Source organism: Serinus canaria, chromosome Z (genome assembly GCF_022539315.1).
Source record: "Serinus canaria isolate serCan28SL12 chromosome Z, serCan2020, whole genome shotgun sequence".
NCBI lineage: Eukaryota > Metazoa > Chordata > Aves > Passeriformes > Fringillidae > Serinus > Serinus canaria.
Genome location: NC_066343.1, coordinates 16,710,108 through 16,737,285, shown reverse-complemented (window position 1 = coordinate 16,737,285; position 27,178 = coordinate 16,710,108). Strand labels below are relative to the sequence as shown.

Sequence of the window (27,178 nt, the reverse complement as noted above, 5' to 3'; positions counted from 1 at the left end):
TTCTCTCATCTTTTCAAGTACTGTGTCTATTCTGACTGCATGGTGAACTATAGGTTGCAACCTCAGAATATAACACTAATTGCAATGAAGACTACATCTTCTTTTCTGAGCCATGGCAGGTTGGATTTTTTTTTTAATTTCCTGTACTGCTTTAAATTATAACACTGGAAGTATTTTATCTGTACAGAAATTATATATATACACAAAACATTTTCCATTTTCATGATGCACTGAGGAATCAGATTTATAACACACTGTCATTTCCATGCCTTCAGGGAGCATTGCAGTTTCTTAATTTCTGTAAGGAATGTCATACAGAAAATCATCAAGCCACCTTTTGTGTCAAGTCTGCCATTTTTAATTATTAGCAACTAAGTTAAGAAATTTCTCCTTAGGTTTAACAAGTGCCTACCTATCTCACAGAATTTTTTTATGCCACAACTCATAAAATTGTTTAGGCTGATGCTCGTCCCTTGCACTAAATTACCAACTAATCACAGGAGATATTTATCATCTCAAGTTTTTACGTGAGAATTGTCAGACTTAATCACCCTTCTCATATTTTCACTATTTACAGACCGTCATTTATCATACATTTCAGCAGTGTGACAACAGTAGACTATTTTCCCCATTTTTCAAGTATGTTAAGAAAGACAAAAGCAAGGCAAATCATGACAAGAGCTTGAAAGTTTTACTGTCTCTGATAACATCCACTTCCACCAAAAATGGTCCCTAAAAAAACTATTTCTTTTAATACCAGTTTTATCTCCATTATAGAAATAAGCAGAATTAGCAGGCTAAAGCCAATAGACGGAAAGCTACACTTACTTATATAAAAGGCATTCTGATTTTTATCATCAGTTAAACTCTGCAGATAGTATGACAGTGATCTGTTCAAATCAAATGTTTGTAAAAATTAATTTCTTTGATAACAATGCTGAAGAAACAGTTCCCAGAAGTCTTTATAATGTGGGTTTGGGGCACATTAATAGAAGCTGAAAGGATGACTAACACTGGTAAGGTTAGTGTTTTCTGGGGTAACTGCTGAGATATGTGTGGAATCATAACCCAAATTCTTTTTCCACTGCACTGATGAGTAAAACATTTAAAACAAAGATAGCCAGAATAACATAAATACATGTCCACTTCTTGATTCTGGAGGAAGTTCATCCTGCACTCGTGGGCATGAAAGGTGCCATTCTCACACAGTACTGCACAGCAACAGCAAAACCACATCATATAAGATATCACATCACTGAAATAAGGTATTAGTGACAACGCCCAAGTCTACCAAAGGAAACACTGAAGCATAAATGCTACCTTGATGTTCACAGCATCACAAAACTGAGCTGTGGAGGATCCATGCTTGGAGTAACATGTTCTTTATGAACTGAAGCCCCACGGAAAAAAACCACAATGGAGCAGTCCTTGGAGAACTGCAAGCAATGGGTAGGACGCACCCTGGAGTAGTTTGTGCAGGAGAGTATGGAAGTGTGGGTAAGGATACCTTAAATGTATGACAGGTGGGCACCCAGCTGCTTCTCAGCCCCCCCTCCTCAGCAAGATTGGGGAACAAAATAAAATGAAACAGGCCTGGAGGTCAAGATAAGGAATAGGAAATCACTTGCCACCTATGCAAAACAGATTTGGTTTGGAAAAACTGATCTAGTTGCTAATTAGACAGAGCAGGACAATGAGAAACAAGAAAACATTTAAAACCCCCTCAGCTGCCATTTTTTTGCTGGGCAAAGTTTACTCCCAACTCCCCTCTCCCTTCTCTCAGAGGGCAATATGGAATGTGGGTCACAGCCAGTTCACAATACTTTTCTCTATTGCTTCTTTCTTCTCATACTCTTCCCCTAATCCTGTGTGGGTGTCTCATTTCACTTTATCCCATTACACTGAACTAATCACAAATGGGGTGTTTTTAGATTTTTTTTATAATCATTAAAAAAAAAAAAAAAACAAAAAAACACAAGATCCAGAACTAAAGTCAATAAAGAAAATTGCCATGCTTAGGTTTATTGTTTGTCCAGCTTCTATGCATTGGTCTGAATTTTAAAAAAAATTGACAGTCAGTTTCAAATCATTTCACAAAACATCTGCAGGGTAAAGCAAATTTTCTTCTAAATTTAATTAAAAAGTATGACATTCAAAAGAGTAAGTAATTTTAAAAGTAAAATTGATTTGTGTGACATTATTTCAGTTTTTATTGAGTTCAAGTTTTTTAATGCAGCTGACTAAACATCTGAAAAATATGTAGAGTACTCTAAGGAGATCTTTCAGATAACTCAGAATAGCTGAAATTAAATTAGAATAAAGGAATGCTAGTATTTACCTAGAGTGATTAATGACAAATATTGCATTAAAGTACAGTTATTTTCTGGAAGATTTTACTATATCTACAAATCCAGATTATATGATATTACAGGAATAAGTGTCAATGCTCTTGAAGTACATTTCAACTTCAGTCACATCTAAAGTGATGAATACTAAGATGCTATATTAGCATTGTAGTTATCAAAGTCAAAATGAACATTTTTGATTAGGAAAAACACAGGAAAGATGAAAGCCCTGAATTCTTCATTTAGAAGCAATTTCATTAAAATAATTTCCACATCAAATATGCAGAGACTTTTAATTTCAGGAGGAAAAAACTTTTACTTTTCCTGAAATAATTCTAGTGATCACTAGCCTTGCATTTATTAAAAATACTCTGTAAGAACAGAGCTACTATTGTGATGCTCTTGTCTGCTAGCGAAATGCTGGGGCATTCACATATACCAGCAGCTCTGGGACTAAACACATTGAGCTAATCTTCTGCTGAGATAATCTTCAGCACTGTATCTGCTACCCACAACAAATCCAGATCTCATCAGATGCTCCCAATGCTGATTACATGGATTTACATGAACTCATGTTAGGCAGTCAACATAAAATTTTGAACACTTCTCTAATGTATGAAAGATGAAATTAACAAAATTTATTCTACTACGTAACAATGCGGAAACCCCAAAATGCTCTATGCCAACAACTATGATACCCGGGTCAGAGAAATTGGCAGCACATTAGTGACCTAGTCAAATAAAGTAGATGGAGACTCTCTGAAGGTGAATTCTCATTTCTCCTGACTCTGAGACTGTACAAACAGTTTGATTTTCAGGTTTATGATCTGTTTCCATGTTTCCACTGAATTTCTTTTGTACATTGACTTCCTGACTGCCCTCTTTGTGAAATGTCTGTATTTTCAAGTTCCTCCGTCCTGGACTCCAACTATAATCCTCACCAACAAATCTTAATCATTACAGTGTGGTTAGACTGACCCATTACACTGCCTACTCTGGTTTATCCATAGTGGATTTTCATGGAGATACAAAAGAAGAAAGAGCCGTTTTCTCAGAAATGGAACAACGAGACTATGTCCAGGTTTTCCACCTGTGCTAACAGCTCAAGGAGATGCACATTAATGCCTCTCCTACTCCCATCACCAGTCAGAAGTCCAGTGATGGTTAGCAATACCACCACAAGGAAAATAACAAAATTCTTACTGTTTTACTGTGCCATGCAGATATTGCATATCGTCCTCCAAGTCACAACCATAACTTGCTCTCAACAACATCCAGATGCTTTGCAAATCTTAGCACCTGCTATCGAAGTCACACACAAGGCATGTAATAAATGACATGAAAAAATACAGCTCTCTGGAGACATTATTACAAGAACATGTAGCACCACCTACAGAGGAAGAACCAAAGTTCTTAAATGGTTGAGAAAATATTGTCCTTTGACTGCAAAACTAACTGATAATTTTGTATTGCAGGTGGAATCTTATCCTGGGTGACTGGCAGTGCCATGGCACAAAAATGTCTCACTGTACCTGTAAATAAAGTTCCTTGCCTTATCTGAATTATTCCCTATGTTTCTAAGAAGAAACATAGCTACAGTAGGGGCTGCAAACATCCTCTATACAAATATTATACAAATATAAGGAAATATTTTAGTAAGACCATGACCGAAGCAAGCAGAAACACTCTTAAGATTTCAGAGTCACTGCATAGCTTTTAAATGTCTGTCCCTAAGTGAATTGTGTTACACATGTTGAAGTGAGTTGCAACTCTCAGTCCACATTGATGAGATTCCCAAAATAAAGTCAGACGGCCTGCTGTTTGCCTCCTGATCATTATGGATATAATAAATAGCAGATGTTCCTCAAACTATTAAAAAACCCACATACCCCTGAAAACTTTGCCAGCATATCATAGTACATTTCCTGAATCCCTCAAAAGATTTATTTCTAGATGTTCTGGCTTTACTTCATCAACTGAAATTCAAAGGAACAAGGGCAGTGACCATAAAAACAACTTCAAGGTAAAAAGGTTACCAAAAGCAAGCTTCAGAGTGTATTATTCACCTCACCATGTACAAAGAACGCAAACCTTTCCAATTGCAACGACTTGATGCAATCTACTCATGATGCGTATAAAAAGAATTTGCAAGCTTGGTTTTGTTCGTATTTGAAAGAAGTAGGATTGTTTCTATAACAAACATAATCAATCTGAAAAACAGTATATTAAGCTTTGGAGTGAGCTTTTTTCTTCATTTTAAAACTAATGTCAAGAGTATCTCAACTGAACATATTTTTTGCCTTAGGTAAATTTTTTTTTTTTTACTGCCCCACGTAAGCTTTTTAGATGCATATGTCCAAAACAAAAAAGAGCTCTAATCAAAACACAGAAACAATGGCCTTCATCAATTCTTGCATATGCAGAAGAATCACAGCAACAAAAATCTTAGCAAGTGCCGGCCAAGCACAGCTCTTGCACTCTGAAAATTCAAGTTATCCATGAAGAAATGTAATGATAACATGATTAACTCTAACACCTAGTCACAAGCAAGGACTGCAAGTGTTCTAGAGTTATACTCTTGCTTATGGAAAGAATTTTAATAGATTTCTAGAAATAATCATAAAATCTAAAAAAAAGTTTTAAAACCAGTGACTTATTTCTGCCAAGCCATAATCAACTGCTTTTAAGAGCTACTTAGCTCTTTTAAGTTATACTAGTATTTTAAAAACTTTCCAGTTTTCTTTCACACTCAATATTATGCACAAAAAAACTTAGCTTTCCAAAGCTTTAAGGAAGCCTCAGCCCTCAGTTCTCTAAAGTGAGCAGAACACTGTCCTATTAAGTTTGAAAATATCTGGAATACAAGTCATCTATAGTTGGATCTCACAAGTAAACCTGCTTGATAATGGGGTGGGGAGTGGGGGAGAGGTGGAACTAATCTTTATTTTAAAACCAGGAATTGGGAAAAATGTTAGACTGCTACTGTCTCAAATGCTCTGGAAGGGTATCAAGAATCAGAATCTCCTCTGACATTTCCTCAGATTAGGAGCCACCAATGGCATTTAAAAAAAAAAAAAAAAAAAAAAAAAGGTTAAGCTTAAATAATTACCTAATTTACTTAATTTAAACTAATTTGCATCTTAACCCAAGCGCCTGAAGTCCTTTGAGCTTTTGAAAGCTCACCTGTATTCTCAAAGTGGGTACACTCAAAATACTGCACTAAACTGGTGTTTTCTTCAAATAAAATCATGCAATTGTATCACATTCCTTTTACATAATTTTCCATTATTCTCAATTGAGCTTTTAGGAGGAGTAAAGCAACCAACTTTATTCAGTTCAGACTAGTACTTGGAGTTTCAAGCCACTTTTAAATTAGGAAAAATATCTGAATTGTCAAGAACTGCTTCAGATTTTCAGGCATTAATTATTTTCTAAATTCTCTCTTTTTATTTTCCTTGAGCTAGAAGATAATTCAAATGTACAAATTTTAATTGGTATATTACATACAAACAAGTACAATCTGAAAAAAAATTAAATGGAAAACCTTAAGAAGCAAAAATAAACAATTAAAAGTTGCATACAGAAGCAGATTATCTGTCACTGCTTGAAAGGGCTTCCTTTTCTTGCTGAGATTCACAATTCTCATAATTCATATTCAGTGTGAAGTTTTAAAGTAATATGCATAGACTTAAAAGATATTCTTATTTTTATAGTAACTCTAATCAAGGATTTTCAAGAACTATTTGACAGCCGTTCAGATCAAACTTAGCAGACTGCCATACACAAAACATTCAAGCAGATGGATATATGTTTATAAGTACTTTAATTAAAAAGAACTGAAAACTGCCTGTTTTTTTAATTTGAATTTTTACTCTTATTATATTTTCCAGCTTATCCTGGAATTTTCCAGTAACCTTTTTCACATGTGAAAATAAGGCCTTATAGACAGAAAGATGAGGCAACTAAATGCTTTCAAAACCAAGAAAATTTCATCAAAAGTCTGATCTAAACAAACAAATCCAAAAAATAAGTCTTAAGGGCTAAAAGAAGCTATGGCTATGGTACCATTACTGGTACTTTCTACTGAACACAATGCAATTTTATTACTTTTAGAATATTACACTTTCACCAAAGTCTGAGCTTACCTGCACATCAGTACACCCTTAATGACTTTTGAAAAGCTTGAAAGCATACCTTATTAAAAACACCAAAAAAGTAATCATGGGAAAGTACAATGGCTAGAACACATTATTCTGTTAAACCGTTTTAGAACCCCTTTCTGTTAAAAGTGTCTTTTTCTTTTCATCTAAAGCAGCAGTTATAATGAAATAGTCTGTCAGAAGTAATTAAAAATATTCTTGCCTGTGTACCCTCAGGCACTGACTTTGCTCAATTTTTTGTTTTAAAAAAAAATGTTCACTTTCAAAATTCTCATTTTCATCTGATCTGTGATATAACTTTACATAATATTTTTCCACATACTTGGCGTTGAAATAAATTAGTTGATCAAAAGACTGGAATACAGCAGGATAGGAGGTATTCTGGTCAAAAGGAAAAGGCTAGGTAATAACCCAATGTCATTTTTCCATTTTGATTCTGAAGTTCTTTGCAAAAAATACCCCAAAACCAACCAAACAACCTTTTTGCTTTCTAAAAATACAGGAATTCCACTTATTATTTCACAAGCAGTTTATTTGTATTTATATAGTCAAATGTATACTTCATTGTTTGAGTGCATATAATTTTATCTAAATCCTGGACACCTACTGAATAAGCCAGTTCAATAGCAATTGAACATTTCAATCACTCTTTGTACACAGCACATTCTCCTGAAATCTTCATAAAACAAATTAGTGCTGCCATCTGGTTATAACTAAACTGTTCTCCATTGCAGAAATAGGCAAACACCCCACAAAATAGGCGTCTGGATGATTTACCCAAAACATGCAAGAACAAGCACTCAGCAAACATTGTTTGCTTTAATCAATCTCCTCCAATCCCTAAGTCATGAGGAATTATTCTCAACTAAGAGAACCAGTTAAATTTGCATTACACTACTTTTGGATGCTCTAATGAAGTTACCTGTCATTAATGATCCAGTTCAGACACAGATTGAGAGAATTAAGGTTTTGCATCTCTTTACTATTTCCATCACGGTTTCATTGTCCAGTTCTGTTATATGACGTAGGTCCAAGCTTGAAAGATTTCTTAGCTATTGAGACAAATATGAGAGAAAGAAATAATCTGAAATTCATTCACATACATAACTGTTGAAAAAATTGCTAATTTTTTTGGAAGTTGCACAGTATGTGCCAGCTAGTCATGAAAGATATGATTACTGTATCTTTTACAAAAAGCAAACATATCAGAGATACTCACAGAATTCAGCTAGATCAAAGTTGTTATTCAGGCACTCAGTTACTACATAAAATACAGACATTCTCACTCAAGGCGTTATACAACTTACAATAAGGGCCTAGGCCCTCCTCCTCTTAAGTACATGGAGTGTAAGATAACAAGGTAAAATATCAACTCATTCAGCCATAAGAAAAATAAGGCATGGAAGGAAGTGAAAAAGCATGTTTGTACTTAGATTCACATGAATGCAATTAACGACTCCAGAGTATAGGGCTTTCAAAGTAAACAAACAATATGAACTCCCTGAAAAATACAGTATTTATACTGTAGTCTTATCTGCACAGTTATCAATAATAGATTGGATATTCTAAGCAACAAAATTTGGAGTCACAAAACAATATGCTTACAAGTTATGCACTAATTAAACGGACTTATTACTAGTGTTAATCATTCTTGTGTCCTTCAAAAGCAAACCCTTTTACAACTTTTATGAGTTATGTATGCAAAAAAAAAATTTACAGACTTCTCCAGTATCACTTTAGTCATAATAACCTCCAAGTACTGTTTGCTTTTTAAGCTGTCTGAAATAATCTCTGTTATACTCCAGAAAAATAATTGCATTAGGCAATATTGACACTTTAATTAAATTTACTTTCCCTGTAAGAGAGAAAAAATGATCCTCATCAGTGATTTAAGTCACTAAGGATTTGATTAGGTAAAGACATCCAACTGAGATCACATAATTGGTCCACTTCAGTAGTTAATTATTAAGTCAATGCATTTAGGACAGGTGGGTAGGGGGAGAGGTGACAGCGTGGGGTGAGAAGAAAAGAACAATAGGAAGAGAAAAGGACTTTGAATGTAGGTAGCCTTCCACAGAAACTGGAGTTTTGTTCTTTAAGTTTTCAACAGGCTCCAAACAAAAACTGAAGATAAACCACATACTGTTCCCAAAAATTCTGCAAAACCAGCATAATATCAAGAACCCTCACCCCTGAGGAACACCTGCAGGGTACATCTACAGAATCTAGGACTATAATATTTCTATTATTATGATACTACTACAGTTATCACAGTGGAGGTCACTTGCTGTATTCCCACTGAAATTCTGATAAACCTTTTGAATATTAGGGAGTGGAGCATATAGTGATTGATACTGTCTTGGTAAAAGAGACGCCTTTTACAAGCTCTATTTTCATTTCATACATACTGCACCAGCATGAAGTTTATCTTCAATGTGCCAAAAAAAAGCTCATAACCAATTTCTCATTTTTTCCTGTATAAATTACAAGGGGAAGCTTCCAGCAACTGTAAATTTCCTCACCTTCACACAGCTATTCATACTAAATATTTCAGCCTTTAAACCATGCAGGGAATAATGTGGTCTATGCCTATGACGTATAAAATACACCTGCTGGACAATTCAACAATGAGTGTGTTCTAGGACATTAAACAACTAAGGCATCTTAAAAGACAAGTAGAAAATCTTCCCATTTAAGAAAACCCTAAGCTTTCTTTCTCAACAACATTCTTCTTATGAGAAGATAACAAAACAGGTGATTCTTTGGCCATTATTATTACTTACAGACTAAGCCATATAAATATAAACTAAAGTATCAATGCACGGAAAGGGGCCAGTGCTCCTTTAAAAAATGCCTAAAGACTGTGGCTTCAAATTAGGGAAGAAGCTAATCTTATATAATCACATATAATCTACCTCAATGATGCAGTGATGAATGCAGCAGAAAGCATTTGGGGTTTCCTAGGAAAAAAAAACATTTTGGCATTGCATGGCTGGAATCAAAACCTAAACCGATTTCCTAGAATTCCTGTCCACCAAATTAATAGGGTGTTCAAGGTAGATTTTTTCCTTTACCATCACAGGCGAATGATCATTCCCTCATTGCTTCTTTCCCTCACACTAGTAATAGTCTATCTAATATTATATTCAATATACAGAAACTCAACCATCACTTGTCTTTTTTACTGTCACATTCCTTCATTTTAAACAACTGATCTACCTGACAAGTTAATTCTTCTTTTTCTCAGGCACAACATATTCAATGAGGAAAACCTTTGTGTCTTAGAAGTTTAAAGAGACTGTTTCAGATTGATACATACACAAGTATAGTATGGTCTCTACAACCTAAAATTGCCATTACAGAAGTGTCAATGGCTTTCAAGACCTGCAGAACTGAATACACACTTGTTTTTGAGACAATTTTGGATCAATCTGAATAAAGAATACCTCCCTGCCTAGTTAAGAGGTATCAACATCTCATTACTGATGAGAGAATTGTAATAAATGTGTATGTAATAATTTTTCATTAAAAATAAATATATACCCTAATGACAAATTTCATACTTTATATCTTACCTGAGAAGTAATTTTAAGGGAAAAATGCTATAATCACAACTATGAAAAAATTGGAAGGAAAAAACACATAAGTCTTACAATCTAATTTTAACCCTCACAGCTAAAATCAGTATGATGTTAAAAAGAAAAATCAAGCTTCTCCAAAGCATACAATTAAAAAACAGATGCTAGACTCTACAGTGCATTCATAAATTCTGATATTAAAATATTGTACCTTTAAACAGCATTTATTCCAGAGAATGAGTATTTAAGTTACAGAATATCCTCTATCTTACAGAATTAGGATGCATAATATTTTTCCCTTTGGATTCTTTTAATTTTTTTTTTCATGCAGCAACACCATTTTACTGAGTAATTTCACAGCACTTCTGCAGACATCCAAACTTTTCTTGAAATCTTAATTTTATAGCTTTGCAAATTATCATGCATGAGCAGAATTTAAACTTTGAACTCAGCTACGTCAGTCAAAATGCTTTCATGGAAAAAGGAACATTAATGTCACAAAACACACAATGTAAATAAGTGGGCAGAGGGTTAAAAATATGAAATAGAAAATAAAAGAATTTTTAAAAAGCAGCAACACTTTAATTTTGTGCACTACTTATAAACACATACTTGCTGAAATTACTGATTATCACTTACACAAAAGTAATTATATCATTACTTTTGGATCTCAGATATTTTAAAATATGCTAAAACTTTTGGGGTTTTTAAATACTTTGGTTGGTTGCCTTAAATGAAATTTTATACCAAATGATACATTTGAAGATTCAGAGATTATCATACTGTTGTGTGCCTGAATGTCATGCAATTAATAAGATTTCTATCTTGACTATAGAAACTTGGAATATTGAAATATGTGCAGTGCTTTAGGAGATAGAAAATTACTATTACCATTGGGATCATAGGTAATTTAAGGGTAGGTGTACCAACTTCTGTGAATATTTAGATGTTATTGAATTGAAATTGCTAATATAACGGCTACACAAATTTTCTCCCATTACATGCTTCCACAACTCCTGCACAGATATGCTGCCCTAAAAAGCACAGAAGAGAACAGAACTATAGAATCATTTATGTTGGAAAAGAACTTTAAGCCTGAGTCCAACTGAAACCTAAAACTGCCAAGTCCACTGCTAAAGAATTCATCTAAGATTAATCCTCTTCAGTACACCAGCCAAATAATTTCAGAAGGAAAGTCCTTACAAGGACTTAATGAGTTTTAAACTCAGATCTTTTGCTAATTAAGCTTAATTTTTTTGAGACTCAGTGTATACATGCCTTCAGGGAATAAACTGATCTCTGACTTAAGTCTCCAAAAGCAAATATGTGATTTCAGGAAATGAAAAACAGTAACATGAAAAAAATGTAAACCACATTCTTTGAACTGTAATGTCAATAGAATCTATGAACTATTTTTTAAAAAGTTACTCACATTCATTAATTTTTATTGAAGAGCTGCCATAACTGAACTACACACTTCAGGTATACTGTGAGCCTAGAACAGTAATCATACATGGCCTAAAGAATTTGAAAATTATTGAATAGTTACAAAGGAGACTATTTTTCCAAAGACTGATCAAAATGTTTTGCATATTGGTAAGTTTTAATTTGAACTCTTAGCTACTGTGAAACATTAAGGTTCCATTGCTTACGTAACAAACAAGCAATCAAAAACTGTTGCAAGCACAAAGATTTAATTACCTCTAGAGGAGGGACTTGAATGGACATATAAACTTCGTGTATAGTATTTGTGTTACAAGACTTATTTCCAGTTTATAAACTATAAAAGTTGCTGTAGAATTATATTTTTACTGATTCATTCATGATTTACATCTTCATGTTATTTACTATCAAGTAGTTCTAATTAATTTTTTTGGGGCGGCAGAGGGGAAGTGGAAGCTTCCTAGATCCAACACTTTCAACCATGCAATGTCTCTGCAATGTATTTTTACTTCATTGAAAGAAATGGCAGTTGGGTAAAAGCATCAAATTCTTCAAAACAGCAACAAGAATCTCTTAAAAAGGACACAGTTAACTTCATTCAACAAAATCATCAGGTTCAGTCTGACAAGATGCAAAAATGTTCACTTACACAGCACCATATCAGGTAAAGTTTCAAGCCAACACTCATGAAGAATGCCCCAGAATCACTGTATTCAAAATCCTCACTTAATGCCTTTTTTCTGTCATTGGGAGACTAATATTTAAAATGACACATTACTAAAGGCAAACAGATTGAAATAAATCATATTTCATCATATGAAATCCAGCCTATTATACAAATTTATTAAGATGCTGTTTTCTCCGTATCTAGCCAAAGAACAGCAATCATGCCCTTAGTTGGGAAGTTTAATGATTTTACGATCAGAATGTATGCTGAAATACTATCAGAAAAAGAGCAAAAAGCAGAATACCTGGTGTCAAAACAAATCATTCACTAGAAAGAAACAATACATTACTCCAGTTCAGAAAGGTTCTTGTAAAATCAGTCCTGTCATTTGTAGATTATCAATATGTATCTGTCATGTTGACGATGTCTACACTGAATGAGTCCAAAAAAATTACTCCATAAATCTAAATTTTGACTGACTTCATACTGACCACCAACTCAGACACAGGTATTACTAAGTTGTATTGGACGTGGGTAACTATTATGAGATGAAGTAGTAAAGACCACATTATTCCAAAAACAATTCTTAGATTAACTGTCCCCATGCATTGGTGATTAGCAAATAAGTTAGAAATTTTTTTCTGTTAAGGTTCTGTACAAAGATTCATACATAAATAGAGATTTCTGTAACAAAAATTACCAGACACTCAGACTGAAGTATATGGCATAGAAGAACAGAGTATATCGCTACGAACCTGTTACCCTTGCATACATATCGGAAACCAAAGGAAGAAAGCTTGGTAATAAGCCAAGGAAGTGGCTTGGTAATAAAGTTATATCTAGATGTCAAGATTTGCTGACACTGTAAAAATGCCATAAAAAATGCAACAATTAAACTGCTGAGAAGCAATTACCACAACAGGGGAGGAAAATGCCACTGCTCTTGAGGTCAAAGATGTAACATTACAAAATCACAACCTCACTTGAAAGAATACAAAGTTTCTAATTCCCACATAGTTAATGAAAGAGATTACCCACCAGGCTGTTCTGTGCTCAACACAATCACCTAATGCGGACAGGCACTTTTCACTTTTGTGTTATCTTCACACTTACAGGAAAAGCAAAGTAAAAAATAACCAGGGGTAAAATCTTGAGAGACAAGGTTGTGTGGATGGGAGAAAGAGTGCAAACAAGAAAAAATTATACGTAGAAAGCTAATTAAATAATAAAAGCAATTATAATAAAAGATAAAGCAAGAAAACAGTGAGTGGAGATGTGATTAAAACAGAAGATAAACTAAAACACTACACATGTTTTTCACACTTGCACAGAAACAACACAGATAAGTGTTGGACTAAATACTCTGATGTCAGGGAGGAAGGAGGTCATTCACTTCCTTTGTAACTATGTTTGACACATTAAAACTAAAGGAAAATTAAACACATCCAGGTCATCATAACAAACAAATGGTTTTAACTGAGAGTCTAGCTGTGAATTGCATATAAACACACTTTTTTACCCTTTCTTTCTGTGTATGTACAGGAAGTGCCGCTCATCTCACCCACTAATCATTATTTACTTTATCTGTATTTTTTTCAGTTTATAATAACTTCAAGGAAAAAAGGCATCAACATGATGATTTGGTCTTGTTCAAAAAAATTTTTTTACTGTCATTGTGTTCAGTAGAAAAAGAGTGAAAATAAACCCTGAATGTTTCTTCTTTTTCTGAAGTATACAACACTTTCTCTTCCATACCCTACAATTAGCTATTAAAAAAAGCTCTGCAACGCAGCAGCACTGTAATTTAGAATTTTTCAAGAGCCAGTATTTTTAAAGAGAGCTAACATTCCTAGGGGGAGAATACAGTAATAATAAACCACTCAATTTTTACACATCCATCAGCCTCAGAGCAATTTCACAACTGAGGCCACTGCGGTTATCTCCAGTTTGCACTCAAGAAGCAGGACAGAAGGCAACCACCTCTGCACAGCCTGGAGGGACACACTCACAGGCCACAGAGAGCAAACAGCAGATTCCACATTCTCTAGCAACTCCAGACTGAAATCACTACTAAACACTTATGAAAAAACAGTTTAGTACTCAACAACATAAAACCAACCACAGATGGTTAGAACAAAAAATTATGTCATCAACAGATGAATTCTGGGAAAGACAGATGCAGCAGATAATGTTACTACTTGCTACAGATCTTTCTAAAAGGCCTGTCCCCATTTTTCTTAAAAACACCCTTTAAGTATTGAAAGGTTGCAACAAGGCTTCCCTTGAGCCCTCTCCAGGTTAAGCAATCCCTTTCAGTGCTATCACTTCACTGTCTTTGCAGTATTCACAGCCTACAGAAGTTGTACAGATGCAGCTTGAGGGAAGGAAACAGAAAAACCTAAATCTCAAGTCCCAACATCCACCAATCACTTACAAAGTAATTACATACTAAAAGTCTAAGCACCCTCTTAGATATTTTCTGAAGGACTACGTTCAACAGGGTCACTCCAATGTAAATCAGGATTTCTAACAATTTATTAGTATTAAACACATGAAAATCAGAAACACATTAATAAAAAGTCAAGCTCTTGACTCTTCTTCAATCTAATAAATGTGATTATAAAGCCATTTTGTTGAAGGATAAGACATCTAGCATTTATTAAATACTCAATAAATCTAGGTCAGAATAATGCAGGAATAAAACCATGTAGCTGAAAAGTGATCTTAGTGGAAATTTCCTACAAAGCTTTGGACTACATACCCTGTCTATTTCTTTCTCCAACAGACATACACACCTTTTACTCATTACTTTAATACACAGTGATTTTGAAATTGCATCCTTTGAGGTCCTATAACTTTACCATACAAATTAATTTCCCGGGCTTATTTCTTTTTGCATGTGTTCCAAATTTTTTTCAATTCTTCTGCAGCTTCAGCTAAGCAGCTCTAAAATTATGAAAGTAATTTACAAATATGCTGAATGGTTCTGTATAACAATAGTAGACCTTAACAACTGCATCAAGAAACACCAGTCACTCCATTTTCATTAAATATGCTCTCTACTTCCTACCTCAAGATCTCTTTAACCATTTTCATGTTTGCATGATCCCCAGATTTACTTTCAGTTACAAATTTTAATTAGATGGTGTTTGTTCACCTTATTCAAGTCATCCATTTTACTGAAAACTTAAATTACTTTCTGCAGATTCACTCAAGTTCGATTTCCCACAGATCACTCGCTCATCTTATGCAAAAGAAACAGGAAAGAAAATAAAATGTATCTGTGTCAAGTAAGAAGATTAATAGTCAAAACATATGTACACAGGGGGTATCCTTTTGCAACCAGAGGTCTGTCTATATCTCTTGCAATTAGAATTTTGTATTTTAAAATGGATTTTTGTTTTGTTTGCGATGGAATCAGGTGTAATTACATATTTTAAAGAGTTTTGACCTGAACATCACTGTTACTCATGAGAAAATGTATAATCCCATAAATATACTTTAGGTACAGTGTTTATATACAGTGAAATCTAAATAATGCAAAGTTCATTCACTTATTCCTGTTTCTGTCCATGTAAGTGCTATAAATCATACACATAATCTTATCCAGGCTGACACCTATGACATGGCTATAGTCCAAAACACTAGTGACTAGCAGAAAGTAGTTATGATACTTACATTGGTAAGGTGAATGACTCCTTTTGAAGTAACTGAGCAGCCCATGAAACCAACATACTGCAGCTCAGGGCAATGCTCAGCAAAAGCTTTCACTGACTGATCTGTCACCTACAAAAAAGATAAACAGATAACAGTTGAATAGGTGATATAAGCACGTACATATTACAGCTTAAGAAATTTCTATATAACATTGGCTTATTTAGACTTTTAGTATTATTATAACCACTACTATTATTTGTTCAAGAGTTTGAGAGAGATTACTGGGTTTGCACAGTTTGCATGGATATGCATGGACATAAATTCACAAAAATTAGGAAGAAAAAATATTTCTGGCAGAAGGCAGAGAAAAAAGAAACACAATGCAAGAGATGATAGCCACAAATTCAGATCTTACTATCAACCTATTTATGTGCAAATAACCCAAGACACAATTCTATTCACTATTTTCATAAATTATATACAAAAATGAAAACATAACAAATTAGTTATTGTCAGTCTGTATACTCATACTATACCCATCACTGACTTTGCAAAGAATTTGAATTGTGTGCTATCTTGAATTTATATGCGTTGTCTTGTATTTCTTTTTAACTAAAACACAGCAACTGAAGATTTACTCTTAAAAGTAATATTACATCTGTTTCTCATGGGAGACTAGGCAATTAAACAAGTAAGGTTTGTTTTCTTCTTGTTTTGTGGTTTTGGGGTTTTTTTGGGGTTTTTTTTTTGTTTTTTTGGTTGTGGGTTTTTTTTGTTGTTGTTGTTGTTGTTGTTTTTGTTTGGGGGGCTTTTTTTTTTTTTTTTTTTTTTTTTTCTATGAGAAGTATATATTCCCAGTGCAAATGGCAGTCATGAAAAACCATATACTGACTGAGGGACAAAGCCTGTATTTTCCAGCTACATGGCTCAGGAATGTCTTATTGTGCCTGGAATCCTAACTCCTGAATGCTGAGAACATTCAAAATTTCTATGGATGTCTTCCTGTTGCCACAAAACCAAAAAGCAAAACAAATTTTGAAAGATGTAGTGCACAGCTGAGCCTCAGGTGAATTCATACAGGAACACTATTCCGGCTGTGCTTTGAATCACCATCACCTAGAGTTCCAACTTGCCGCCCAAGATGTCACATTCCTGCACCCTGGCAGCATGTGGTGACTTTGGTGAGGACTCTGGCAGACAAGTTTTGGAAAGATAACCCCGAGATATGGGTTCACAGGCCTACAACCTCATAAAAGCTGTATCGCTTTGGGTTACTGAAAATTGTTACAGACCTAGTGCAGTTTTCTCAAAGCAACAATTCTCAGCGAGCAGAGATTTTTACTGCTGCACATCTGCCAAATAAAAGGCAAGACTTTTAGTATTGTGTATTTAGAACCCAATTAAACTGAAAACAGTCCAAAAGGAAAGGTAAAAGAGTTAGCTGAACAGATTCAATCAAAAATTGGGTAGTGATCATGGGCTATCTGCAGAGACCCATGTCTCAGGTCTGCCTGCATGAACAAAAGCAAACCACTACGGTAAGAAATTTTTTTCTGATTTGATCTGACACAGCCTTATATTTTTACCTTTGCCCACTCCTCTCAGCCAAGGACAGCCACATCAACTATTACTTTTTTTGAGATATTGATTACCAAAACCCTGTGACAAATTATCCTAAGTCAAAGGCTTAGAAATTTACAGTACTTATGATGCTACCAGAACCAAAAATGGGCTGGAAAAAAAAATAGTCTATCTCCTATAGAAAATAAAATAAAACCTCCAATTCAGCTAATAATCTTAGAGAAGGACTCTATTACAATCTTAGTCTACCCTCCCTACAGAAGATTCAAGTGTAATTCTTTGTTGCAGACAGCTTTGTCCTATCTATCAAGAAAATGTACTAATGAAAAATCAGTTGCATAAATGCATAATATCACAAATTCATTACAGAGCTTAAAACTTTAATCTACAAATTATTTCTTACTTAGAGCTAACATTTAGGGGCATGAAGATTTTGAAAAATGACATTTTGAAATCAAATAATAAAATTACTATGTCTTAAAATATCTTCTTTCCATGCTATAGTGTTTTCTGTAATCTAAACAAAACCTGTGGAAAAAATAGTTTTAATAAAAATTAATAGCAGTAGATTATGACCATTTAAACTAAATAGTTTACAGATTAGCAGTGAACCCTTTTAAGTGCTTTTTAAATATGCATCATTTTTTAAATCAGAAAAAGATTCTTCATTACCTCTGTATGCCTCATTTTCCAGTCAAAAGGAGTGCGATATAACCTGATTATGCTTTACAATTACTGTGGTAGCTCAGACACATATTTTACTACTGCAAACAACTTGTTCTTAAATCTTGACTATAAATAAAAAAGCAGTGTTTCTGTCTTTTGTTGTCAGACAATAAAACTCCACTATCTAGAGAAGATTACTTCAACTTTTATTGGGAAACACTGTAAAAATTGTTTAAATCAACTGTACCTTCCTCTCAGCATCCTTTGTTATACCAGTATCTAGGAATACATTAGTTCTTTTTCAGATCCTAAGTAATTTATATCAATTCATTTTTTTAATAACATTCTTCCCATTCAGACACCCTGTCTGAATGAAGACCACTTGAAATTCTGTTTCGTTAAACACTTTAATTATTACTCCACTTTCCTATGATTGAATTAGCTGTGAAAGAAATGCATATATGTATTTCCATATTTACATAAACACACACTTGCAATTTCATTAAAATGGCTTCTCCTAAGATGAATGTAAGAGACTCTGCATGGAAATACCAGATCAAAATATCTGTAATGCAAACATCTGCTAAAAGGTTAAAAGATAACATTTATATTACATCTTTTTGTTGTTCTTTTTTTGCAGGGTTTGGGAGAAAGAAGAACATGTAGTGATTTGGAATTTATTTAAAATTTACGTGTAAACTGGTAATTAAGTAAAATTACATAGTTTTCATTTAGAACTACAGACAACTAAATCCTATCAGTCCTTATTTATATTTGGCTCAAAACCATAATGATACAATGTTGGTACGCATAAGTTTGGCTGGTTTCGTGGGTTTTTTTTCATTAGATCTATTTGTATCAAGGGAAAAAAAAAGTAAAGTAGGTAAAGTTCAACCACATCTGTTGATCAGACATTGGGATGGGCTTCCCAGGGAGGTGTTGGAGTCCCTGTCCTTGAAGGCGTTTAAAGAAAGACTGGACATGGCATTCAGAGCTGGTCAAAGCTTGGACTTAGTTACCCCAGAAGTTTTTACAACCTAACTTATTCTGTGATCTGTGATACAGAAGCAACAAAGTTAAATGAAGTCCAAGGACACTTCTAAGACTGGAAACATCTCTTCTTCTGCTTAACTAGGCTTTCTTCTTATTCATCATCTACAGTATGTAGAACGGTTGGATTCTATACAGACTTAAAGTTCTGAAATAGCTCCAACATGCAGCCTGGGATTACTATTTCTATCAGAAGTAGGTGCCAGATATAGTACCCTCTTTTACCATATGAATGTGTTTTATACTTGCAAGAAATCATCTATTCAGCAGAATGAAAGAAAAATAAGTGAGTGATGGAAAAAAAAAGTCATGGAAAATTAGCAGTGATATGTATGCAAAAATTATGCACTTAACACTACCTCTTTGTTATGCAATGTGTAACTGTATGCTGAATTGTCACTACTCAGGAGATAGAACAGGTACATAAAACATGTATTATAAATACGGCTTCTGTGAACTAACAAATTTTTAAACAACTGACATTCTGATGTATTAAACAAACAGATTAGACTAGCATAATCTAAAACTAGATTACCATAAAAAAAAAAAAAAAAACCTGCAGCTCTACAGAAATGACCCTTGTCAACAAAGACAGAAATTCACACACAATTCTATTATAGATCACAATACTGTTCTTCCAAGAATCTTTAGTAATTGGATTTTCTAGTTGACCTTCACTGACTTTCATTCATCGTGTCTTGCTTCATGTTAGACTTGCTTTGAAAAAGTAATATAAGATGATGAGGACAGATTTATAAGTTATGCACTAAACCACTGTGAATGGGAAATACCCTGGTCTGGAACTAATGGCACAGATTTTGCTCCTATCAAAAAGATCTATGATAAGTGAGATATGATTTAATAATTTTCTTTTTATGTATTGCAGCCTATTATATAAGAACTCCAGTTCTGCATTGTTTCACAGAAATTCAATATTTTGCCTAATGTGAATTAGATTTTATAAGTATTAGTTTATTTTACATTCTACTCAATAAATGAAAGTGCAAAAAGGAAAAAGCAGAGATGATAATTCAAAAAGAAAGACTGAGGTGCAACAATAAAAGCCACTCAAATTCCAACTAAAAAGCCTGACTATTAATGAACACCTACAGAATCTAAAACAGAAGTAACTGCAAAAAAATATAGGAATATAAAAAGAAACTGGCACAGAAGGAATACCCTGTTCTCTTATTTAAGCAGGTGCACTACTCACTGTCTGTAAGCAGATCTTAATATGCAATTTTTTCCATGCAATATACAAAAATAAAAGTTGCAAAAATATTCCTCAGAAGAATAAACTCTGCTAGAGTAAAAATATGCTGTCATGTAAATATAGAAGAGTGATGAAGCTAAGTATTCTCTACACAAGGCAATACAAATGGTAGAATATACACTTTTTCTCCCAATTCCTTACTCCAAAAATTTTTTCTCCATTTTGGTCAGTCGCCAGCTTAAGCAAACTTTATTTGGGCACCAAAGGTAAAAAGGAAAGAGTCACAGAGTGCTTACTAAAATTCAGTTTTATGTCTGAAAAGAGATTAAGTTTGCAAAAATCTCAAATTCAGTCATTGAACTTTGTCTTACCAGTGCATTGTTATCTGCTATAGATTGAGGCCCATATGCCACCCACTCTGAAACCTGCCGCGCATGAAGCACGTGGCTACACCCTCCAAGACGGTGTTTAAGGTCTCACATGCTCAATGTGCATTTCCCTCGTCTGTCTCCTCCGAAATCCTTGTGTGCCATAATCTACAGTGATGTGCAGTTAGCCTAAATGCTGGTATTGCTCTGATTTAACTCTTTTTTACCAAGACTTCTAGAATACATTAATTTCAAAAGATGCAGGCAAATCACACAGAGCAAAAGCATTTACAAGGGACTAATTTAGATCACAGCTGAATTCAACTAAATTCACAAGTACTCAATACAAACAAAAAAAAAAAAAAAAAAGCAAAAAGATTGCTGATATACAAAAATGTCTATATGCTGTAGACAGGCTATCACTGTTCTACCAGCAGGAAAGAAATTAGATATCATTACATGAAAATCTTAAAAAAACAAAATCACAGTAATGAAGCAGTTTTGAGAGAAGATGCTTTACAACACATGTGTGCTTACACAGGCACTTCCTACTTAACGTAAAATTTGTCTTACTATCTCTGTACTAAAATTATCAGATGATGCCTCTATCCCACAAAGCGAAAGATTATCTTGCCTCTCTTTTGACTAACACTTTCAAACTACATTTTAGGGTCAAAAGGAGGGTAAAAAGAAAGATCAAAATATTACAGTAGAATACTATTAAATTTTACACAGTTAAACTAAAGGATATACTTAAAAATATTTAACATTATCCATATCTTCCTAGTCCTGTGAGTAGGAAATTACAAGTAAATTCTGTTATAAATTAACCACATTTAAATTTAAGTAAAAATTCAATTTCATTTTTAAATTACTTTCTACAAGAAGCTGCAATACTCAAAGTACTTACTTACAGATTTAGTCCTAAGGATCCACCAAACAAACCAAGGCACTCATTAGCATCAGTTCCTAACAATATTTTAACAATATCATATCTTAGGAATACATTATACTAATAAATTGACCATAAATATAAACCAAAATAATTTTAAATTCTTGGTAATTCAGCACAAACCTATCTTAGAAATACACACAAATAAAGACTGCCATATACAAATACAGAGCTCTTTTGCCACATCTCCCTCAGAAAACAAAAGGCAGAAATGGTGGAAAATAAAGTTTATGTTCGGAAGATTTATTTAAAACTTAAACTAGAAAGGACCTTTCCTATTCAACAGGACTGTTACACTGCCTGCTTTCCACAAGCATCAGCTTAAATTATATTTGTCATAAAAGCTGTGACAAAGTAATTATTATTGACAAACATGCATTTAATTCATGACCCCATATTGCAATTACAGAGCACTGGCAAAAATAAGGCATGGATAATCTGTTATCACACTCAAGTTCTTAGGACACCCAAATTTCATTAGTGAACAGCAGAAGGCGAGGCTCATCTTAACTACCTGCCAGAATGCATTTCTTCACCTTCAGTAAATTCAACAATTTGCTTAATCAAAACAGAAATTCAACAACTTCCAGCTTTAAGTTCAAGTAGTACTACCAATTTCTATGAGCACTCAAAAGCGAAATATAAATATTTCTGTTCCTGCATCTTTGAAGGAAATTAACTGAAGACGAAATGATGCCCATTTTTTAACTTATTCTTTTAATGATTCAGTTAGATCTTCAATCTTTTCACAATCTTGGTATATATATATTTGAGTGGTTCATTTCATTAGAAAAAGATCTTTTCACAAAGCAAATGTGTAGTCTTTTGTAAAATAAAATGCTGCTGCTTACTAACGGCTGAAAAACATTACATTGTTAACTGAAAAGGATTAATTAATCCATCAACATAAGTGATTTTTTACAAACAAGTTAAAAACAAAATTTCTTTGTAAGTAAACTTAAGTTTTAGATGTCCTGTGCACCCCTGCTGCCTCAGAGCTCATGAGAATAAATGCTCTGCGGCATTTTGTAACAATTCACTACCCCAGCTTCTTACACTTGAGAGGAGGGTAAGAGTGAAGAGAATGGAATTGCTGTGCTTGCCCTCACCCCTATGCATCACTGCAGGAATTAGTATCACTGATCTGCCCATGATACAAGAGGAGAAGATAGACTAGAATGTAAGGGCTGAAGAGTTAAAAGGAGCATTTTATGTTACACTTACCAGTTGGCCTCACGACCTTCCTAATGGTAACATCAACTAATTTAAAACACCTTAAGTATGAAAATAGCCCCAAAATTTCACAATATACTCAATTCAACACTCAGGGGAATCATAATTTTATAAGGTACCCTTTTAGAATGTAAAGTTTCTCCCTGGTTTTTAAGAGGATTGAACAACTGGCTATCAAGACCAGTTTTCCCATTTTATCTTGGTAATAGTGAAAGGGTATACAAATCATTCCTAATTACTCCAACATGAGTTTTAGATACAGAACTCTTTACGTACCTCTGTTAAAGGCCACAAAAAGTATTCCTTCCATTTCTGTGGCACAGAGTACCACTTTTTAATCTGATTTTCTTTTTGTTACTGATGACACTAAGCATCAAAAAGGTTCTTTTCTGGTCTATTTTATCCTGCAAATTATTTAGTACTAAACAGAACAACACCCTTGGATCATATACAGTTTGAAATACTAAATAACTATAGACAACCACTATCTTCAAACCAATTTAAATATCTGGGTTAGAAAACAAATCTAAATTCTCAATATAAATTATCTATGATTCTCATTCTCTCACAATTTTATTAAGTGCAGTTTACATCCATTTGTATTAAACAAAACTATTAGCACACCCTAATTTACTTGTTGAAAAATGCAAATAAAATTGTAAAAGCAATTCTTCATCCTACAAAATACTGCCCTTCTACCAGAGGAGAAAATTTATTATCAAAATGTGTTTACTATGGATTTGGAAAACACTGCTTCTAAAACTAAACACCTTTCACCAAAGAGCACATATCATTACCTGATAGCCTACGAAATGTAGAAAATTAAAATAAAATTAAAATACATTTTAAAATATTTAAAATTAAAATTTAAAAAATTAAAATAAAAAATAGAGTACCACTGCATTATAAATGTTGTAGCAAGGATCACACACCAGAATACTGTATGTTCACAAATGGTTATGGGAAAACTGAACATTTCCCAGCATATTTTTTAAGCAGAAGAATGCATGATAATTTCTAAAAATTAAAAATAATATTCCCCTTTGCTTTCACAATACTCAATCAAACAGACTAATGTGTCCATATGTTAAGAAATATATATAAAGTATTTTTATTTATTACCATTCTGAATAGAAAAGAAGAAAAAATTTCCCTGTAACCACACAATAGGTCCACGATTCAGTTGTCTAGTAGCTTAGTATTTCCTCTTTGTCTAAGAAGAGTATGAATAAAATATTTATTCTCTCAGGGACAAAAGATGACTTTGCATTATCTTCACTTTTAATGCCTCCAGAGCTATAGAGGCATATTTCTTATTCTGTATTATGAGTAAAAAAAACCCTCTCCGAATCCCAGTTTATTCAACAGCGTTACTGTTCACCCTAACAGAATAAACTCAGTATCACCTAAAATATTTTTAAAAGAAAGTAACTTTTATTTTCGCTTCCTCTATGCAATTTGATCTTACACATTCCCATTAAATTCATTTACTCAGGCAAATATATCTGTTTACCACAACTTCAAGGCTTTTAAAGTGCCTGGAAATTTATTTTACAGTACACATTCAAGTAACAAGTGTTTTATGCTCATACTGTTTCCCTTCTAAAATGGCCTCACAAGATCATGTTCACAAATAGGAGGAGGTCTTGGTAATGAAAACTATTAAATACTATTATGTCTGCATCCTTTTGGTTAACTCCAAGAGCATTCATAAATAAAAACATATTTCGTTTGCCTCATTACTCTTATGACCTTCTGAAGGTCTCCTAGATACTTAAATAAACCCTTTAATTTTCCTGGTCAAGAATCTGAAAAATCCATGTCCCTTTCATTAAAAACACGATCACCTCCATAGCATAAGTTTGTTTTGTCATCACATCCCTCTCATAGGTAAAACTTATCTATCATTCTCACAGTGTTTTTATTTAATGTGAAAAACTTAAAGACCAACTTAGATAATGCTCTCACTGTGATCATACAATACCAACTCAAAAACAATTGCTTCTGACAGATTCTCACATATAAAGCTTTTGTTCATTACAAAAAAACAGAACAGTATGAAGTACTGTATCTCCCTCTTTACCCAAAGTAACTATATGCATCACTGTGGTGTGGTATGCCACAGGGATAAATGTTTTTCATATTCTTCACTAGGTCTAAGTTTCCGCAGTGAAACAAAGTGTTAAAGAAAGTGATGAATAAAGTGAACCAAGCCAAAACACTAATGTAAGAGTGATTTATCTATAACTGGATCCCTTCATCCCTACCCAACATAATCATATTCTTAGTATGCAATTAATTGAATAATGCAAGTTTGTGACATCTACATAACACTAATATATATATGACAGTGGTACCAGAGCCACTGTAATCTGAGGCTAACACCCACACACAGACAGCAAATACCTGGTACTTAGGCTTAAAAAAACCACCATAAATTTTAAGAGTAAAAACAGGTTTGATGCCTTGGCATCCAATGTTTACTTTAGGACTTAGTAAATATGACTGTAATATTATCATAAAATGGTTTGGGTTTTAAGGGACCTCTAAGATTACCTACAACTCTCTTGCCGTGAGCAGGGATACCCTACCCTAGACCAGGCTGAAAAGTGTCCCAGGCAACCTGACCCTAAACGCTTCCAGGGATGAAACATCCACAACTTCTCCAGCCAGCCGTTGACACCCTCACAGTCAAGAATTTCTTCCTAATAGCTGATCTAAACCTACTCTCAAGTTTGAGTCCCTTGCCTTTTGCCCAGTCACACTATGTTCTTGTGAACAGTCTCTCTCCATCTTTCTTGAGAGCTCTGTTCAGTACTGGAAGGCCACAATTAGGTCACCCTAAAGCCTTCTCTTCTCCAGGATGAACAATCCCCATTCTCTCAGCCTTCCCTCACAGCAGAGGTGCTCCATCCTTCTGATCACCTTGGTGCCTCCTCTGGGCTCTCTCCAGCAGCTCCATGTCCTTCCTGTGCTGGGACCCCAGGGCTGGAGGCAGCTCTGCAGGTGGGGTCTCAGCAGAGGGGGCAGAGGGGCAGAATCCCCTCCCTGCCCTGCTGCCCACGGGGCTCTGGGTGCAGCCCAGGGCACACTTGGCTCTCTGGGCTGGGAGTGCCCATGGCTGGCTCATGTCCAGCTCTCACCCACAGCACCCCCAAGTCCTTCTGGGCAGGGCTGCTCTCCATCTGCTCATGCCCAGCCTGGGCTGGCACCAGGGATTGCCCCGAGCCAGGTGCAGCACCTGAGCTTGGCCTTGTTAAACCTTGTGAGATTCCCATGGGCCACTGCTCGAGCTTGTCCAGGTCCCTCTGGATGGCATCTGTCCCTCAGGAGTGTCAACTACACCACTCAGCTTGGTGACATCTGAGAACTTGCTGAGTGTGCATTCAATCCCTTCACCGATGTTATTGATGAAGGTACTAAATAACACTGGTCCCTTACCCTGTGCCCTGGGGGACATGTCTTGTCACAGATGCCCATTAGGACTCTAAGCCACTCATCACTACCCCCTGGAGGAAGCATCCAGCCAGTTCCCTACCCATTTAACAGCCCACTCCTCAAATCCATCTCTCTGAAATTTAAACAGAGAAGGATTTTTTAGGGGAATTGTGTCAAAGTCTTCACAGAAGTCCAGATAAATGGCATCTGCAACCCCTCCCCTGTCCAATGGTGTAGTCACTTCAACACAGAAGGCCACCAGATTGGCTATTTTAAAACAACATGACTATTTTCTCTTATAAAGTTAAGACACTTGCAACATCCGGTAGAAATAGAGAGTTACAAAATCTTGTTCAAATCTATTCTTTGGAGTTTCATGGATACCATGTAATTGTAATGAGTGAGGAAACTCTTGTAGCAGTTGAAAATAAAAGGAAATATATACATACAGTTCAGTAAAGTGATGTATACACAGTACATTCTATATCGCAACCCACAGTGAAGATATCTTCACAATTGCATCTGTTTTTCAAACAACTAACCGTGTTTCACTTTTCAGGTTTCACACTAGCCATACACAATGGAACTAAAGTATGACATCATGAAGCTGATATAATCAGCTTCAATATTTACCAAAGTTTGCTACCAGCAGTTATCTAGACAGTTACTGCAGAAACTGAAAGTCGGCAAAAATACCAAAAAGCTTTCTTAAAAGTTAGCCTCTAGATATCTCCAACCTGTGGCATTCCACAATTTACAGATTCATCTCCTCTTTCTCTTTAACAAGTATAGAAGGACAAGATTTTCTCAAATTTTCCACTACAGGC

General features: G+C 34.6%; 1 protein-coding gene across 1 annotated transcript in view; it reads right to left on the bottom strand.

The window, feature by feature from the left end:
- FBXL17 (F-box and leucine rich repeat protein 17) overlaps positions 1-27,178 on the bottom strand; it is a 275,704-nt gene that overhangs the window by 171,722 nt on the left and 76,804 nt on the right. The window contains 3 exon segments of the mRNA XM_030237045.2: positions 7,428-7,476; positions 7,479-7,557; positions 15,872-15,979. Coding sequence (XP_030092905.2) covers positions 7,428-7,476; positions 7,479-7,557; positions 15,872-15,979 — 236 coding nt within the window.